This window comes from Spermophilus citellus (genome assembly GCF_964194105.1).
Source record: "Spermophilus citellus genome assembly, chromosome: 18".
NCBI classification, from domain to species: Eukaryota; Metazoa; Chordata; class Mammalia; order Rodentia; family Sciuridae; genus Spermophilus; species Spermophilus citellus.
Window position 1 is genome coordinate 19055218 of NC_138200.1, and position 19484 is coordinate 19074701.

At 53.8% G+C, this 19484-nt stretch overlaps 1 protein-coding gene across 1 annotated transcript; it reads right to left on the reverse strand.

The window, feature by feature from the left end:
* Window positions 1-1477: 1477 nt before the first annotated feature.
* KCTD15 (potassium channel tetramerization domain containing 15) lies at window positions 1478-17161 on the reverse strand. Its single transcript, XM_081274935.1, has 7 exons — window positions 16318-17161; window positions 14554-14652; window positions 12785-12877; window positions 11984-12159; window positions 6856-7000; window positions 4112-4417; window positions 1478-2933 (listed from the first exon to the last, which is right to left on the reverse strand). The coding sequence occupies exons 3-7, from the start codon at window positions 12848-12850 to the stop codon at window positions 2775-2777; spliced, it is 852 nt and encodes a 283-aa protein (XP_081131061.1). The 5' UTR covers window positions 12851-12877; window positions 14554-14652; window positions 16318-17161; the 3' UTR covers window positions 1478-2774.
* Window positions 17162-19484: the final 2323 nt, after the last annotated feature.

A 19484-nucleotide genomic window follows, 5' to 3' on the forward strand; every position in this document is an offset into this window, starting at 1 on the left:
ACACTTTAAAAAAGATATTATTAGTGTTGTGACCTATATTTGAGCCCACGTGAGGGGACAGTGGTAGAAGCTGCCTGTTATGGCTTTGCCTGATTCTCTGTGCTGGCATTAGCTTGGTGGGAAACAGCATTGGCACAGTCCTGTCCAGTTGCTTACGTTCAAGAATAATTCATGAGTGAGGTTTGTGGAAGAGAAGAAGTTAACATTGATACTGCTGGTATTTCTTCAAAATTTTAATCTATTCATTCCAGGAAGAGTAGAAATGCCTAAAAGAATGGATAATTTGTACTTACTGTTTATGGAGAGGAAGCATATTAGAATGATAGCAGTACTCTGGGAACATAGTATTTTCCTACAAATTCAGAAACTCCCCAGTTGATGTTAAATCATACTTCATGGGCTGGGGGTGCAGATCAGTGGTAGAGTACTTGCATGAGGCCTTGGGTTAAATTCCTAGCATCATATAAAATAATAAAGTTTCATAAACTCATACCTTTCCATTTTACTTAACTGGTAAAGAAATACAGAGTAACATTTTAATATGAGAGTTACTCTCCTCCCCCTTATTATTTTAAATGCACAGAATGTTTGAGAATGTTAAAGAATCTCAACCCCTCAGTACTCATGCTATTGTGCCAGAAAAATCCATGAACACACACTGAATTGAGCTGTTTTCACAAGACTTCCTTCCCTAATAAACACAACACTTTCTCCTCCTCAGATGTGAGCCAAAATGCAGATGTGCCAACAGTAGGCGTGTTGCTAAGCAGAGGAGAAGCCTAGCAAGTTTGTCCAGCAAATTAGATTGTACAGTGGGATTCCGACAGGAAGCTGCCGACCTCTGCTCCTGTACTCCCAGGCAGGTCAAGTCTGGTGGACTTTATCAGGCATGTAAAAAGGTCCTCACGGGTTAGAACATAGGGGCTTTGAAGAAAAATACAAAAAAGCTTCATTAAAATTGGGGGCCTGTGGGACATATTCAGGCTCCTCCCCTTGGCTATTCAGATCCAGTTTGCTTAGGCAATCTGTAGTCCTCATGTTAGCTGCATGGTTTTGTCCCCCTGGCTGGCCTAAGCCACGGCCTGCCACCTTCTTATGTGATTGTATGGAATTCTAAAGAGAATATCACCTCCAACCAAAAGACAGTGAGAGAGAAAATCCGAAACATTTAAGACTAGGTTCAAAAGCTCCCAGAAACCTTCTGCCTGCCTTTCCGTGTTTCCATCTGGTTAGGGGCTGTGAATCGGAATTCAGAATCTGTATTGCCCAGAGGGGACAGGCAGAAGCAGCGAAGAAATACCCAAATGCAATAAATAACACCCGGCTCAGGCCCCTGCCCCTCCCCCAGCTACCGCTGCTGGTTATTCCTGGATTTGAACTAAAGGACCTGAGGGAGGAATTCCACCCCCAAACCTCCCTGCACAACATCAAATGTGGGAACCCGGCTGCTGCTTCTGCACAGGATGGAGCCTCAGTCTTTTGCTTGATAGCATCATTTATGGCATGAACTAGAACGTAATGTGTTTACACAAACACGACAATTGTACATCAGCATCTTTACAATATTAAAGGAGTCATATACAAGTCTACAGGCATTATACACAGGGTAGTGCCAATGGGGGCACCCCACCCACCAGTTCTCTGCAGTTTCTCCCCTTGGGAGGAGCCAGCACATGGGGAAGTGTGACAAGGCCGGGGATGTCCATCTTTGGGCCTGTATGGGAGGCAGCAGGTTGGGCCCTCTCAAGGCCAGTCCTCACTGGAACCTGGGGTCAAGAGCACTAGATATACCTGTGTCCAGGTCTCACAGGCAGGCTAGCATAACGAGTTTAATGAAAACTCAAGTGTGCATATTAGTGTGGAAAAACTGGAGCTGGGGGTGGCTCCCTGAGCTGGGGACCCAGAGGATGCTGCTGACAGATGGGCTTCTTTGTAATGAGGCCCATTCCTGAGGTAAGGTGCAGCCCCATGGCTGGTCTGGATAGTGAGAGACTTCTCTAGGGACCCAGGTAAGTACATGCAGATGGGATGGGAAGCCCCTGGGCATGAGTAGGTCAGGTGACCTACCAAGTACAGCAGCAAAGGAGACAGTCTAAGATAGGTCAAGAGCCACCCAGCCCCCATAGCCCTCCTTCCAACAGCCTGCCCCTTGGGGGCTCTGCTTCTGTAGCACTGTCCTTGCCGCATCTGTCCCCAGAGCCCCAGCTGGGCCTGAGCACCCTGCAGCTCATCCACCATGCAGGCTTGCTGCACGTTCAACTGAGAACTGAGCACCAGATAAAGAAGGCTTGGTCCTTGTCGGCCTCTTTGACTTGTGCAGTGACAGTTACTTCCATTTTTAAATACTGTAGAAAAATAAGCCATCTCTGAAGCCAGGAGACCTGTGAGAGTCTGCCGTGAGTGGAGAAGGATGATCGGCTGCTCCGGAGTGGCTGAGGATGCCTCTGCTAACCCTGCGTCGGCAGGTCCCTGAGCCTCAGAGGACACTGTACCGGGCTGGGGAGCCCAGGGGCTCGGAGAGTGGACACTGGAGTTCCAGCCACAGCATCTCTAGGTCACACCAACACTCCTTCAGTGGACACGCCTCCAGCATCCCACATTTCTGTTACCATGACACCTGGGGCCCTGGTGCTCCCTGGGCGGAAGCCCTCCAGCCCCACCCCCAGTCTCATGCCCACTGCTAAGCACACAAAGGCAGGACTCCCCAGAACTGTTTCCAGGTCTCTGGGGGTGACCCAGGGTTGAGAGGCCTCAGATGAGCACTGAGGCAGCGCCTAGTCCAGGGGCTCCTGCTTTATCCGGACGGCAGTGGGGGTGGGCTGCGGTCGCCGCTCCTCCCGGCAAAGCACATACTCGCTGAACTGGGAAGAGTCCACACCACCCCCGCAGGACGCAGCCACGCTGAAACCCCTCTGGAACAGCCTCTCCAGGACCTATCAGGGAAGAAATAGGAGTCAGTAGTACCCAGCTACAAGAGTTCACCTGGGCTGGCGGGCAGTCAGGTATCTGCCAGAGCAGGCTACCTTCTCCTGCTAAGATCTGTCTTACTCCCTGACAAGGTCCCAACTGTACTATCAGCTGGGTGCCACAACAGGAGGGACAGACACAGCTGGACCCAGGGAACCCTTGTGTGATCCTACCTGGGTGGGCTGCTCTACGCAGGCTCTCTGCTGCTCTCTGAGGTGTATAGCCTTGCTTTAGAGAAGAAAAAAAGATCCTTTGGACCCTTCCCTTCTCTTGGGTGTAATCTGCCCCTTTCCTCACACGCACATGGCCCCAGGCACCCTCTCCTGCCCCAATAATGGACAGCCCCTGCCCCCAGCCTCTGGGCAGCCACCTGCTTCCTGGAGCTGTGAGTCCCAGATGGTTTGAGGCCTGGGGGCTCATCAGCTCAAAGGAGCTCTGGGTGAAAAGAAAGAGAGGGCAGTCCTCTCGGTGTGTGTCTCTCTGCAGGCCTCCATGTTCACGTGGGTGTCTGCCTCTGTGAGGGTGGGTTTTAGTCACTGACATCTGTGTCCTGTAACTATCAAGTTCTGATGGCAACTTGCAGAGTGTGTGCCTGGGAGGATCTTTTCCCACAGAGCCTATTCTGCCCTCACCCCAAAATGCAAGTCTGCCCTAGGATCCAGAAAACAGACCCCCCCCACTCCACTGGGGTTTCTCAATCCTTACACCCATCTGGGAAAAGCCAGTCCAGAAATGCTCTGGGCAGCTGCTGGGTGCCAGTGTGGTTCCCAGGTGAGCAGGATGAGGAAGGGACTCCACCTCTGTCCCACCTCTCCTGGTGCTTGGGTTTTATTTGAATCCAAAGTCAGACTCTGGGTGTCAAATGACTGCACACTTGGTTGAAAATACTCTGGGCCATTTTTATAGAACATCTTTTTTTGGGGGAAAAAAAAAGTAGAGATCAATTTTTTTTTAAGTCCATCCCCCAGGCGCCATCATTTAATTATGAGCGGGTTATAAATTATGCATCGACACATTGTTGCCTTTTCTGTAAGATGGCACAGAGGGCTTCGCCATTTCAGGGACCGCCCCTCCTCGGTCTCGCTCTGCCGCCCCAGGGCTTCAGGAGGCAGTGGGAGGTGGGTTGGGTCGCCTCAGCCCTCACCTGCACGGAGTTGAGCCGGCAGTAGCCGTTGAGCGGGAAGCGGATGACATGCGTGGGGTCCTGGTTCCAGCCGGCGTTGACCGAGTTGCACATGACGTCCCCAGTCTCAGGGAAGACCTCTTCGATGAGAGCCTTCTCTCCGCTGAGCGCGATGCGCTCCCCCAGGTCAGGCGTGACACGCACCACCAGGCAGTCGCAGGCCCGGCTCCGGCGACGCTGCTCTTGTTCCTGCTGCCAGCGCTCCAGCTCACGCACCATGGGCTGCAGCTGGTAGTACCGGGCCTCTTCATACAGCAGGCTGAAGTCCTGTGGACATGCGCACAGGGGTCGGACAGGTGCACACAGGGTAGGGGGAGGCGGTCAGTCCTTTCCAAACCCAGGGGTCTTCCTCTTACAGCTCTGCAGGAACTGTGACTCAATAGCTCAGTGTGGATTGGGATGGTCGTCCTTATCGTACAGAAGGGCAAATGAGGGTCAGATGCTCTGCATAGGCACAGGGACTCTAGCTGCGGACTAGTGGGCACCTGTGCCAGACCCCCCCTGGGCAACTTCTGGCCTTAGCAGTGGGCAACTTCATCCCCGTAGGGCAGAGAAGCCTCATGAAAAGACCTGGAGACTACACTCACACTCAAGAGTAGGAGCCTATGTCTTTGCCTGAAGACCTGCTGCCTTCTTAGAATCCCATCCAGAGAAGACATCAGGCTAGACACAGGGTACCCCTCCCTCAACCCACTCTGGAGGAAACCACCTTCCAGTAGGGAGGTCAAAAGGTCATTTCCAGGAAGACCTGTATGGGTTGGATTTTCAGCTTCATCGCCTGCAGCCCCAAGACCTATCCGTCTCCGTTACTGACCTTCTCTGAGCTTCAGTTTCCCCATCATTAAAATGGGTATAAACACCCAGCTAAGAGAAGGCAAGTGAGAATTAAAGGAGGAAAAGTCTTTAACAAGTGCCTGGCTCTGCCCCTGCCCAAGCAGGCACAGAGTACGATGAGGTGGCTGGAAAGGCGAAGCCCAGCCGCCACCAGGCCACTAGCTCCCCGGCTGGGCGAACTCACACAAATTACTTCTCTGATATTGTCCCTGTGCACCCATATCAACCCCAGCCCCGAGTGGCCTGGGCCCAGGATTCACACTACTCGTTGGGTTCAGGGTACAGGTGACTGGCAAGCTTGAGGACCCCTGGGGGAAAGGCAAGGAAGCCCAACCCGAAAAACAGGGCCCATCCCATGGCCTTTGGAACTGCCCCAAGGGAATCCCAAGTCTTCACCCTTCCTTTGAGCCTGCCATGGGTTAGGGGCCCTTCCGGCCTCTTCACAAAGACTCCTCAGGGCTCCATCCTGGGCCTCTGCTCTCTTGGAGTTAAATGTGACATCCGTAGGTTAAAAGACCTCACCTTTCCTCATAGCCCGAAATGTCTCCAGCTGAACCTCTACCAGCTCTTCCCAAAGGAACGAGGCAATACCTGTCCTCAACCTGTTCAATGCTTGAGTTTGTATTCATCAACTCAGGACTCGAGCCACAAGCTGGGAGACACCCAGCACAGTGTTGGAGGTGCTCAGCGCTAAGCCAACGCAACCCCAGGTCTATGTCAGCCTTTTCCTACATGTTAGTCTCCCCCTTGCTCTACCTTATCCTACCTCTACCCTGGTCCCAGGCCTTCAGCAAATCTCTCTGGGGAAGTGGCCTCATCCATAAGTGGCCTCCTGTTCCCACCCCACTCCCTCCCTGAACTTTACTCGAGAACCAGTGTGATCTTTCCAGCTGGTGAACTGCTTGCCCTTTTCCTACTCACAACCCCTCCACTGTATGCAGGGGAAGTGCCAAATGCTAAGCCACTCACCAAGACCCTGCCATCAGACAGCCCTTCCTGCCCTTCCTTTCCTAGTTCACAAGGCTCCAGGCTTGACCCCTGCCTCCACTGCTGGAATGTATCAAGCCCTTTGCCTCTTCCAGCCCCTCACCAAGGCCCTCACATCTGGCTACCTGGTTCCTCCTTCACCACCCATGAAACCCACCTGGGTCAGGTTCCCCATTTGCTTGCACAATACTGTTCTCTGAGGCATTTTGCTCTATGAGATTCAAGTTCAATGTCTATCTTTCCACTGGACTGGAAGCTCATGGGTAGGGCTTGTGGATTCCTTATGTGTCACCATATTTTCAGTTCAAGTTCAGTCACTGTCATTCAGTAACTGAAATGGGTAAAGGACAAAAGAGACCCAAGGCTAAGCATTCTCTGGGTAGATAAAGGAAGGAAATAAAGGAAAGAAGGATTTTTGCTAACATGAGCTGGGGTGGATCACGTCTGAGTTTCCTTCCTCCCATGATTCCTGGTGCTTTGGAAGGGCTCGGGGAGGATACGGTGAACCTGGACAGGTTCATCCTGAGACTTGGTGGCAACAGTTGTCTGTTTGGCTCATTAGGGTTTTCCCTCTGGGAACTGCCAACAAGGTATAGATTTATGAACCTCTAACTCCTGTAACTCCAGCACGTAGCAGTCCTTAAATGCAACAAACATTAAACTGGGGTAAGTGCCACAGCTTAATTGTTGTTACACCCCGATAAATAAGCTAAAAATGTGAGAAAACAAAATTAGTTTAGAAAAACTGATTTAGCCCTTGGCTTCATCGTTTAACTTTTTATGGTTGTCATGACAACCATGGGGTCCATTTATTAAGTCACAGCGTCCCCTGTGTAATGCCACAGCACAGGCCACACAAGGGGAACCACTGGCTGTGGACTTACCTTGAAGTCATCCGGGAGCAGCAGTTTTGATGTCCTCAGGAAGCTCAGGACATAGCGGAAAATCTCCCCATCCCGGTCGATGAAATAATGTTGCTTCAAACTGTCCAGAACAATGGGTTCAGTGCCATTGAAGAGGCGGCTTATTCTGGAAGCAAGAGATGAAGCGGGATGTGGGAAGGAAGGGGCTAAATCCCCCTACCCTGCCCCCACTCCTCAGGGCCCACCCTGTTGGGAGGGGTGAGGGACCATATGGGGCCATGCCAGGCCTGACAGCCATCTGCACATACCTGGAGCATCCAGGCCACCATCATACAGGACAATGGGACAGCTACAGAAACATGCCACAAGTTTCACCTACACCCATAAGCCACAGCCCGAAAAGGAAACACCCATCTGTACACATTAGCCCTCTGACACACGTTACAGACTTGGAAAACTACAGCAAGAGACACCAATCAAGTGGTCACAGAGCTGGTACTCTCTGTACTCGCCAGACAGACCCACCCAGAGAATGCACACTGACCACCTGATACCCCAGCCAACAGCCACAAACCTGGTGAACACATGGAAGCCAGCCAACACAGTCACTAGGGATCCATACCCTCCTCATCCAACACAGATCAATGAGCATCAGACACAGCACACTCAGGCAACGGGCATGGGCTCACACAGTCGCTCCCCTTGCAACACACAAATCTCAGGCTGACCCAACACACAGGCCAAGACATACACCAACCAACACAAGTCACTCTGAAACACAAAATCACAAATGCCCCATAGCTTCTTGCTTAGGAAGCCACGGAGGAAACAGAAGCAGGTGGAAGGGACAGCGTGTGTGCACGTGTACCCCGGCCCCCACATATACCATAGCATGTAAGCATGTGTCCATGACACAGCATGGGCATTCATATACGCCAGAGCGTGTGCACACCTGGCAGGGGTGAGATCCACCAGGTGCTGGCACCCTGTCCTTGTAACAGTGGTGGCTCTAACAAACAGGACATGTAATAGGCTTTGGGGAACCCCTGATGACTGTCCCTGTCCACTCCAGGGAGGAAGAACCAGTCTCAGAGCTAGAGCTGGTGCCTCCCCAGTGCCCAGGGCAACAGGTTCTGCTCTGGCTGACTACCCAGCAGACCCCAGCTATGGAAACTCGGGAGCCCAAGGATGATTGGGGCAGCCAAGAACTTGGCTCAGGAAGAGAAGGGAGGCTAGCAGCATCTCCCCGCAATGAGGCCACATAGTCAGGCCCCTCTAGATCCTGCCGCAGCATCAGCTTGTCTGCAAGTCTGGAGAAGGGTGGCTCAACCTGCGACTACCAGCCTCGCTTGTACAGCTGGGACCTGTGCCAGCCTATACTTCTCCAGGGATGTTCCTCTGTCCCCACAACAGCCCACTTCGCTGTCCATTCACAACCTCTCCCAAGGCCCTGCCTATCACTGCCAGGAATACTAGCTAGACAAAAGCTGAGCAGCTTGGAGCCCTCAAGCACCTCTCAGGGCCTCCCATCCATACCACAGTATGCTGTAGTGGCCTGGTGTCAGCCAAGAGGTTCCATACACATACAGGATAGCTATGCAGTTTCCTGCTCTCATTGTAGGTATATGGTCAGCCTCTGCCCCAGTGGGGAAGCATAAAAGAGCAAGACCACCTCATGGATGGGCGTGAGTGGGTCAGAGGCCACAGAGAGGGCTATGGAGGGCTGAGCCTGTGGAACCAGAGCTTCAGCCACCCAGATAATACTCTTCTCAGGGCTGCAAAGGCTACCAAGCCCAAAACCTGTGATAGTGGTCCTGGGGGGCACAGCCCATGCTGGAAAACCTTGTGAGTTTCACAACTCATTGCAGCATTCAAAGTGCCCAGTGGCCTGGAGCTTGGACATTGAGTTGTCAGAGTTGAGGGCCACTAGCATCCCTGGAGACTTGTGGCTCAGCCAGGCTGCCAGGTGCATGGACAGTGGTCTGCAGACAGCTGAAGGTCCACAAAAGGCATGAGCAGGAAGAGGTAAGAGCCACATCTACAGGTGAGTCAGCAAATCCAAAGCCTCGGTCTCCCTGGGAATGTTCCACACCCTCACGGCTGAGCTCAGCTGCTGGATACAGCAAGCAATGTGCTGGGCCTGGCTGAGATCCAAATCCCTCTGACATCAGGGCTGGCTGAGGCTGTAGATCGTCCTGTTGGTCTAGAGGACTCCTAATCCACCCATGTTCCGGGGCTGGCTAGGTTCTATGTTGGTGTATTGATCCAAGGCTGGGAAGTTCTCAACCTGCCTTATTTGAGGGCTGGCTGGTTCTAGATCTTTCCACACTTCAGCGTCTATTCCGGGACCAACCGGCAGCAGCGCATCTCATAGCACAAAGACCTTTCATGCCCTGGGCATCCGAGCCTACCAAGGATGCACACAGGCTGAGGGAGGGTCAGGACCATCACCATGAAAGAACCCTCTGCCACTCGCAGGGTCTTAAGAGTGAGCTCCCACCATGAGCTCCTGGTTCTGTTGGTGGCTCCATGTGTCCCTATGGAAACCAGCCCCAGGCCACCCTGAGGGAGGCTGCAGGGTGTGGGAGCCAACTTGCGAAGTCTTCCACGGAGAAAGCTGGTAAGTTCACACGGCGGCAGCTGGGACCCTCTGGGGCAGAAAAGAAGACTGTCCCACCCCCCGCCCCTAGTGCACAGAGGAAAGCATCATACTATCTTCATTTGCTTTTTTATTCCCTTTTTAAAAAAGCTTTGGCTCCAAGTTCCTGGACGTTTCAGCACAAGGTTTCATTTGTCCCAAAGCTCCTGGCCAACTCCATTTGTAGTTCTCCACAGTCAGATGGACACCAGCAGACAGGACACAGGGGAGAAGCAGACCTAGGAAGTCTACCCAGCCCCAGGCAGCTGTGTCTCTGGGTAAGGACCAATGACTGCTCCTGGGAGGACCAGGGGAGACACCCAACACCAGGCCCTCCGACACCCAGGCCACCCTGACCCATCAGAACCAGAATCCTGAGCACAGTGCTGTGGGCACAGGGAACCCTCGTTCTCACAGCTCTGCCCAGGGCATGACATTTCTGATATCCAGAAACTCCCATTAAGAATTAGCACTTTTAATTCTCCAGGTGCAGGTAACCATCAATGATACTGGAGAAGGGATAGATCTTCATTCCAAAATTGTTGAAAAACAAGTTTTAAGTTGTAAAATTAAATTTACAGAGCTGGTACACATATCCTCGCCAGACAGAGGCCTCACGCCAGTTCCCTGGCTATCCTGCAGGTCTCAAAAGCCCCTGGCCTCTAGGCCAAAGCTTCAGTCCTGGGGATCAGCTCTACTTCAAACCAGAAGCCATCCGGGCAGGACAACACACTCATCTTGACCCCAGTCCTGGGAAAGAACGCTGACTGCTACCCCCTCTGGGCACATCCTGCCAATCAAGAGTCGCACAGGCCAGATCATGGGGCCACAGGAGCCTCGGCTCCCCAGTCAGAGAGGAAGGATGAACCACACTGTGCATGTGGGAAGGGAAGACCACCCCTGCCCTCCCTGTTCCCAGGCAGCAGTGGAGAGACCTCTCCCCAAGGTCTGGACTATGATTGCTCCAGAAAGGCAAACATCTGACTTCTGGAAACACTCTTCCGAGAGGGTTATAGGCAAAGATTTTATGAATTTCACTCACAAACATCGTCAGCTGATTAAGGAATGATCTATTTCATACAACTCGGGAATGCCGCAGAAGGCAAAACTCAAATTAAATAAGCAGAATCCATCTCCTACCCAAGACAGGGCTCTGCAAGTCAGCACGTAGGCCTGTGCCACTGACCTGGCCTCATGGCTCCTGGTCTCCCAAAGCCCCAAGTCCATAAGGGCCCCATGCCTAGTCTCTGCCAGGCTGAGGGCATGAAGCCCCAACCACCATCTGTTCCCCATACTCCCCAAATTCTGAACTGGACACAGCATTCATCTCCAGTGTTCCCTCAAGGGGGCATTTCTGCCCTCCTTAAGGGGCTATTCCACCTGGCCCTCAATAAGCTCCCAAAGCAGCCACTCCACACCCTGTAATCCTCCCTGCTCTAAGCAACCACACCCGTGATGAGGCAGCCTGACACCCCAGCTCCCCAGAGATGATCCCTCGATATCTAGGGAATTAATTAACTCTTCTTCTTATTTTAAATGTATAAAATCAGGGTGATGCCCCGAAGCCGTGGCCCTCCCACTGCTCAGCCCTCGGCAGCCCCAGAGAACTGTGGCTGCCACCGTTCCAGGAGCAAACAGCAAGCAGCATGACATGTCACCTCCAGGGGATGTTCACAGAGATGCAGCCCACCTCTGGTGGGCCCGGCTGCTGTGCCAATGGGGAAACCAGGTCCACCCAGGGAGGGAAACACCCAAGAGGCAAGAGCAGGGGAGTCAGAGATACCCTGTGCCTCCCTTAGGTAGAGTCAGGACAACCCGAGCGTCAGCAGCATAGGAGGCTGTACCAAAGCAGTATGGGAGGAGACTGCAAGCCCCCCCACCCCCGCACCCAGAGGCCTGGTCACTTTATCCACCATGGGGCTGTGAGGTCCATGATCAGTCATTGCCTTAAATATTCCTGAATGTCCTAGAATTCCTAGTCAGTCACTGTGACATCCAGCTCCAAGGGAAGCCTGATGCTAGCTACTAGCCCTCAGGGTCCAACAGTGGCTGCAGCTCTTCCTCCTTATGCACTTTCCCAAAGGCCAAAATGAGAAATCGGATCAAATACCTCCACGCACACAGGACCCCAAGATGTACTTAGCATCCCTTGCTCACAAATGAGGGAGACCTCAGTCCCACTCAAGAGGATCCTGAAGGTGCATAAGACTCCCCAGCCAGCTGCTGGTCAGGCTCAGCTGAGGTAGGCTCTGAATAAGTCAAGTCTCTGTTACTAGGTCAGGCAACCTCACACAACCAATGCTACCAGTACAGGGTCACAAACTCCAGTTCAAAGCAGTCTTCGACAAGCAGACTATGTCTTCCGAACCCTCCTCCCCGTGTCTGCACGAGGCAGTGCACCCTGAAGAGCCCTGTAGGGGGCCGGCAGGGTAGACAGGGCTTTGCCATTACAAGCTACAAATGCCACCTCTTATCACTACTTGCCTGGCATTTTGAGGGGTTCTCTCTTACCTGGAGTCAGGGTACTTGGTCAGTGTGGCCAGGCTGCTGGTGTACATATGGCCGCCCACATCGATGTGCACAGGTGCGTTGGACTTGGTAAGCTGAGCTGGCAGTGGGATCCCCTGGGCAGCCAGGGGAGACACAGGCGACCGGGTGAGAGACAGCCGGGACATATTTCCTCCCTCCTAGAGACAGAAATAAGGTGAAAACCAAGAGTTTCTAAATGACACAGCCATGTACTCCCTTTATTGCAAGTGTGATCACAGATCTAATCAGATCACTTCTGCTTGTGCCTGATCACATATTCCGCTGACAAATTACGGCCACCACTGTAATTAAGTGTATTTGCATCATTTTCTTCAAAGTACCAGAGGGAAAAGATGCTTATTAGCAATAAGAAATCAAGAAAAAAAAAATTTTTCAAGGTGTCAGCCTCCAGGGGCATAAAACAAACTGCAAAATTCTAATTAAAGGTCGCGGGCTTATGTGTTAGATGTGAAATATCCCTTGACAAACGAATCACCAATTTGTGAATTGGGATTCAGGGGTTTTTGCAAGTTTGTCTCAGTAACGAGACACCTCTAAATTAGTGACTTCCTCAGCACCTAAGGCGTTGAGTTTTATACATGTAGTAAATTTCACATCAAATTAAGAGCATTTTTGTTTCAAAAAATAAATAATTGTACAGCCAGTCAACAGCCATCTCTGGAGTGCCAGGGCCCCGGGGAAGGGCAGTCAGTGAGCAGGCACCCTGGAAAAAAGGCAAAGTGGGGGCCACCAGAATGGACCCAGCCTTCCCTACAGGCTCACCGCGGTGCCAGTACTGCCGTGTGCGTGCTGCGAGGACCCACTCGGCCGCTCCTTCCGGTGAGGCATCTAGGCTTCCATGGCTGCCCAGAGTATCTGTGGGAAGCGGCGACAAAACCAGAGTCATGGGCACCCAATCTCCCCTGGAGTCAGAGATGCTTAGCGTCATCCTTTCTGCATGCTCTCTGGGACCCCACACATGCCAGGCGGCCCCCCATATTCCACCTGCCACTATCCTCTCTTCACACCCATAAGCAGGCCTTCTGGGCATAGCAGATTACACACACACACACGCACACACACACACTCACACACACTTACACATGTGTTTTCTGGGCAGCTTCATGTCTGCTAATTCAGCTAATGACAGTACTGAAACATATGCTCACCATTATTGCCCCGAAATGTTTCAGAACAAATCTGATTTTCCTGGTATTTTGGTTTAGAGCCATGTTACCAAGCGTGTCTCCTCTTGCATCCGCAGGGAACCTTGTGGACGGCAGCACAGGAAGGATCCCCCACCCTCCGTGGGCCAGAGTGCCCAGGAGCTCTCTCCACTGTGTTAAGATACAGTTTGCAACTGGCTGGACCCAGGGAAGCCTCTTTTAACCGAAGCCAGGATACAAGGATAAGGGAAAGTCGCTTGGGAAGCCACCTCTCCCCTATGGCTCCCAATAGCAGAGAAAACCTGTCTTTGTTTGCTAATCTGCACCTCCCAGTTTCTCAGCAGCCCCCCACTATGGTGTTGTCTATGCCTAATGTATTCCAGACCCCCTCAGGATCACATGCCCCTGAGGCATTAGAGAACTGGCCAGACAGCAATCAGCAAATGGACCCTTTTTCTGCCTCCTCCCCAGAGCTACTAAGCCACTTTTCTCTGTGCCATAGCCACCTGAAATAAGATTGTCCCTCAGTCCCAAGAAGCCACCCCCAGGGCTCTTTGCAGGCTCCATGCAGGAGAGGTGGAGAAGGGCAGGTTTCTGCAGCTCCTTCCACTGACTTGGGGCTGTCTCAAAGGGGGAGAAGGGAGCTTTGCATGGTGAACAGACAGACACACACACACACACAAAATACACACACACACACACACACACACACACACAGAGCTTCCACACACCTAACCTGCACTTCTCTTTCACAGGTTTAACCCTTAGAGAGAAACCAAATGAAATCCTGGGGACCCAAGGGGCTGTTTTTCCCTGTTAAACTCTGGCTTCTAAATGTGTGCCTTGAAACTCAACACTGAATTTTAAAACATGGACCAAGGTCCAATGAGAATCACATTCTGCAAATTTAAGTAAGGTTGCTCTCCTGTGATTAGTTCTGCCCTGAGTGCCCTGGCAAATTCCCTGACCTGAAACTGTTTGGGGTGGGGGTAGAGGGTTATACCCTCACTGGGAAGCTGGCTGCCCCATCTGCTACTTTTGGCATTCCTGAGTTCCTGAAAGCTTAAAAAAGAAAACCAGGTCACTTATCTCAAGGAAGTTCTGAGAAACCAAAACAGACCTCAGGAATGAATTATCCTGCCCTAGGAGGCTCTGCTGGGGGAGGAGTCAGAAGGGAAGACACGCTGAGGATAAACTGAAGGGGAAGGAATTCCAACTGAAATTCTATCCAAGCGGACTGCACAACATTTCCCTACCACCAAGACACAACTCAAAAGTGACAGGTAACACTAAGCACCCATCACCTGAACTGCTCCATCCTGTTCTCACGCAGCCTTTTTCCCATCAAAAGCACAATCTGATGTTCAGGGCAAATGAGAAACTCACCATTGGAAGCCCCAGGCGTTACGCCTTGACCGGAATCTCCAGTGCTCCCTCGGACAAACGCATCTGTGCTGGACAACGACCCTTTTCCCGAGACCACTGCTGAGGTTAGAAGCATAAAAGTGGTTGCAGTTAAGAGACACAAGTTCACTCCACCAACACCAGCATCAAAACCACGACTCAGTCCCAGTTCTACCCGCTGTCCTAAGACTCAAGGCCGAACAGCCTGTTGCAGGGAGCTCAGCAGCAATGCACGAGAGGGCCCGCAGGTTTGCAAACTGGCCCAGTATGGGCCCCCTTCTCCAAGCTGCGGTGGGAGACCCGGGTCCCGCGCCCGCCCGCCCGCAGCTGAGCCCCGCCCGCCCGAGCAGAGGGAAGTGAGCAGAATGCCACGCTCATTTACACACAAAATGATTTTGTGTCCCATTGTGCTCGCAGTTGTTCAGCTCTCTGGGGGTGATTAAACTGGCTGAGCTGCGGCAGCTTGAGACGATTTCACTAAATCGCTTCTTCGTGAAGTCGCTTCTTTGCTAAGCTGTTATTTTAACCATAAAAGGTAAACAGAAGGCGCCTCGCAAGCTCCCTTCAGCTCCACGCCCTGGGCGCTGGCCCCGGGCGCTAGTGCCAGTGGCCTACAGAATTGTCCAGTGGGTAGACCGGATGGAAGGCTGGCGGACCACCTGGTGCTCGCCAGCCCAGCCGCCCAACCGGCCAGTATGAACTTCGGGGCGACGGGAGCCGGCTGGGCTAAAGCTCCCGGCGCCACGGGGCGGGGTGGCCTCGGCACCCGAAGGGCTAAGCTGGGAAGGGAGGGGTGTGCAGCGGGGGCGGGGACAAAGTTAAATCAAGAGGCAGACACTTCGAGACCACAGATGGGAAGCTCGCCTAATTAAGGACGTAAAAGCGCTTTTGTTCTCAAAGTTTATTGTTGCTGGGATTAAAAAAAATTAATTGAAACTAATGCTGTTATTCACTCGTGCAGTTAAATTCCTTCATGCACATTTGAGACATGGAGTGAAAACTTGAAGCTTTATCTTTCTGCAGTCGGGGTCTTCGGGAAGACAGAAAGGCGCTGCTACGGAGGCGGGAGTGTGGGGATGTTTGCGGGTGTGTGCCCAGCCTGCGCGTCCAGGTCAGGAAGGTGCTGGTGGGCAGAAAGGACCTGGAGGTAGCGGTCGGGTCTCAGCGCGGCCCTGGCCGGGTCCCACACCCCGCGCGCCTGGAACGACCACCAGCGCACTAACCCCTCCCGCCTGGTTTCGGACTCCCGGGGTGGGCGTCAGAGGACGCACATACGTCCCGTTAGAGACTTTTTCTTTCTCTGATTTGAGCGCCAAGCTAGGGCCTGTGCCTCTCGAAGCCCCAGCTGCAAGAGCCGGTTTCTGACCCCGGAAAGTCGCCGGTTCTGCAGGGCATTCGGCCCTGCTCTGGGACCAGAGTGTGAGGACCTGCAAGCGCGCACACGCGCGCACGCACACGCACACACACACACACACACATACACACCGTGCGGCAGGAAGCTCGGATCCCGCCCGCGTGGGGAGGGTCCACCCGCGGCCAGGACCAGCCCACGTGGGCAACCCCCCCTCGCGCCAGGCCTTTGTGCTGGGCGCCCCCGCGCCGCCAGCCCCCGCCGCCCAGCAGAGGGACAAAGCAGCTACCCCCGCCCACGTCCGGACCCTGCCCGGGAGACTTTCTCGGTATCGCACCCACTTTGGGGACAGGGGTGCACGGCGCTGAGGCGGTGGCCTCCCGCGCTGGGCTTACCTCAGAGCCGGAGCGGCGGATTGGGCTCGGACGCAGCCCCCGCCCCCCGCAGCCGCCGGTTTCGGGCGCCCGGCGCAGCCTCGCCGCCTATGCTCGCTGCGCGGGTCGCTCCGGTCTCGTCCTGGAGTTACTTTCTCTCTCGCCCCCAACCCTCCCCCCACCCACCCCTCCCGCCCCGGCCCCCGCTTCGCGCGGCCCCTCGCGGCGCGCCGCGCCGGGGCCTCCCCTCCCCGCCCTCCCCTCGCCTCCTCCCCTCTTCGCGGCCGCCGCCGCCTCCTCTTCGCGCCGCTCTCCGGCTGCCCTCCCGCCGCTCCCACCTCCTCTCCTCCCTCCTCTCTCTCCAGCGGCCTCCCCCGATTGCTGGAGAGAAAATCAGCCCCCCACCCCAGCCCGTAGCCCGCGCCTTGTCGCGGCCCAGCCGGGACGCAGAGGGCAGCGATCTGGCTCCAAATTACCCTGAGCGGCGAGCGCGAGCGGGCGCGCGCGGCGACTCCTGGCTCGGGGCTCGGTTGCGCCTCGGGGCAGAGGATTAGAGTCGCAATTAGCTCCGCGCGCCCGCGCCTGCCGCGCTCGGCGACAAAAATGCGCTGTTTCCCCTCCTTTCGCCCAGCGATCCCCACCCGCCTCTCCCCGAGCCGTTGCCTTTCCGCCGGGGCCTCCGCCAGGACCCTCCCGGGAGCGGTGCGCCCAGGCCCCCGCGCCCTCCGCGGCCCAGCCCCCCGCCCCCCGCCGGCCGGCCACGCGGCGCCCGGGCCTCCTCCGGGCTTGGGGAGGGGGCGGGGGAGAAGCTGATTTTAATCATTGTCATTTCATCTGATGTAATATTTCCCCGGGCGCTTTCAGCTGGGCATAAATTTTCGGCTCCCAAATAAGTAACACAGGGCACGTTTCTCACATTTCTTGACTCCTCGGTTACAAAGAGGAGAGCAGCCGCCGCCGCGGCGCCCGGGGCTAGGGGCGGGACTTGGGAAGAAACTGGGCTGCGAGTCGGCCGGGGCTGGAACGGAGCCGGGGGCCAGGGCCGCCCCTCCCCCTTCCCGGCCTCCTTCCCCGGGTCTCTGCCCCTGCTGCCCCTCTCCCGGGGAGCAGCGCCGCCAGTGACGTTTGCGGACACGCGGGCGGCCACCGCGGGGGAGGGGCGCGCGGGGGGCACCCGGCCGGCAGCCGCCGGCTAGACGCGCCATTTCCTTTACGCGCGCGGCGCGATGGAGACGGTGACGGCCAATGCTCCCTGCGGCGCCAGGGCCTGCGCCCATGACCCCACTATCGGGTCCTGGTGTCCACTGCCCCTTCCTTCGCCTTCTCTCCCACCGCCTCCTCTTCTTCTTCCCCTTGCGCCCCTCCCGTCCTTCCTCTACGACCATTTCCTAGCTCTTAGGAAACCGAGCGCTGCCGTTGTGCCCGACCCATACTGCGCCCCCGCCTGGCTCCCGGGACGTCCGGGCCGGAACCGGGCTCAGGCTGGAGGGCGGGTGCGCTCCGGTCGGGAGAGCGCCGGGGGCCCCTCCACGAGCTCCGGCCGGACCTCGGCGCCCTCTAGCGGCTGCAGTCCCGGGGGTCGCGGGGAGAGCTGTGGGAGGATGATGAACTGGGGGCCTGCCTCGCCAGACTAAGGGACCTTGCGTGCAGAAGGAGCGTCCGGACCGCGTTTCTGTAACTTCTCCACGCGGGAATAAGCAGAAACTTTCCTCCTAAGGGAGGGTTTGTTTTATTTATTTATTTATTTTAGATCTCGAACTACTGGAGAAGGGGGAAATTTTCTCATTAAAGTTACATCCCTGCAGTTAGTTCAATTACTTGATATATGCAGAAGATGTTGTAAATTTATAGATTTAAATAGCTTACAAAGATGCCGCAGGCCCCATCAGTTAATTTCCTTAATTTATGGATTTTAAGCTGCTCGGAGAACAGAAAGGGGCCCTGGAAGTAGGTCAGGGATCCGTGCAATGCGGCCCAGGGCTGCCCACTCTGCTCCCCATGCTCTGGAGCCCCTGGGCTTCTAATTCCCATCTTTGGCTAAACAACACCACTCTTGGCGCTGGGTAGCCTGGCCAGGCCTGGCCCACCCTGAGTGGTCCGCTCAGCTCTGTGGCCCACTGCTCCGATCTGTCCAACGCTGTACAGAACCTAAGAACAGCAAAGCAACCTCCACCTCGCATTGAAGGAACGGACCCAAATAGGAAGTTACAAGTACTGTGACTTCCTGAGGTTCTCCCCAAACCCCAGGTGGGGTCACTCCTCAATGGAGGAGATCCTGTGGGGATGCTCCCAGCTTCAAGGACAGAAACTTCCTATTCCGTTGAGGAGAGAAGAATGACGAAAAATGCACCGGGCTCGCTTGAGGAACCAGGACCCACTGAAAACCTGCTTGTGATGGCCCCCGTGGCCCCCAGGACCCCTCAGTCCTCTTTTCTCTTCTAGGTCGTTGCTGGTATGCCTTTGTTTTGTGTTCAATGTGGATGAATATATACATATAAATTAATACTTAAAAGATTGGTATAAACTCAACTGTTTTAGGAAGCCACATGGCAATGTGATTAGTATTGGTATTCATGATTTAACATTTCTTTTCCCACTAGATGAAGTTTCTAAGATTTGCAAGGTACATGTCAAGGACGGGTGTATAAATGGATTTTTATTTATTCACAACTCCAAGACTAATTGCTTCCCTTTGCCTCAAGGCCACGAGATTGGTTTTAATATGACACTTCAAAAGTATTCATAGAAGTACAGAGATACTAAGTGTCATTGTTTAAGAGACAGATCTCACTGTTGTACTGCTGACCCTGAAAATAGGATGTTCCACTTTATTTTAAATTCCTACATGTTTTTTTAAAGAGTTTCACTTTATACCAACTATATTAAAAATGCACAATTTAATCGAAACAAAAACTGACCATTTTGAAGGACCTTTCTTTCTTTAATACTGCTGGGGACTTTGTTTTTATATTCCTGAGCCCTTTTATTAAAGAGCTGAACTTTATACATGTCGTTAAGAAGAGTAAGTTTGGGTCATAATTTATTCTCAAGTGTTTTAAAAGTTCCCGGCTAAATGTCAACCATCCCTTACATTGATATGTGGACATGGCCCTGTGATAGGCACTTAATGGTCTGTGGTATATAATACAATGGTGATGCATTTTTTAATTGAAAATGTATAATTAGGA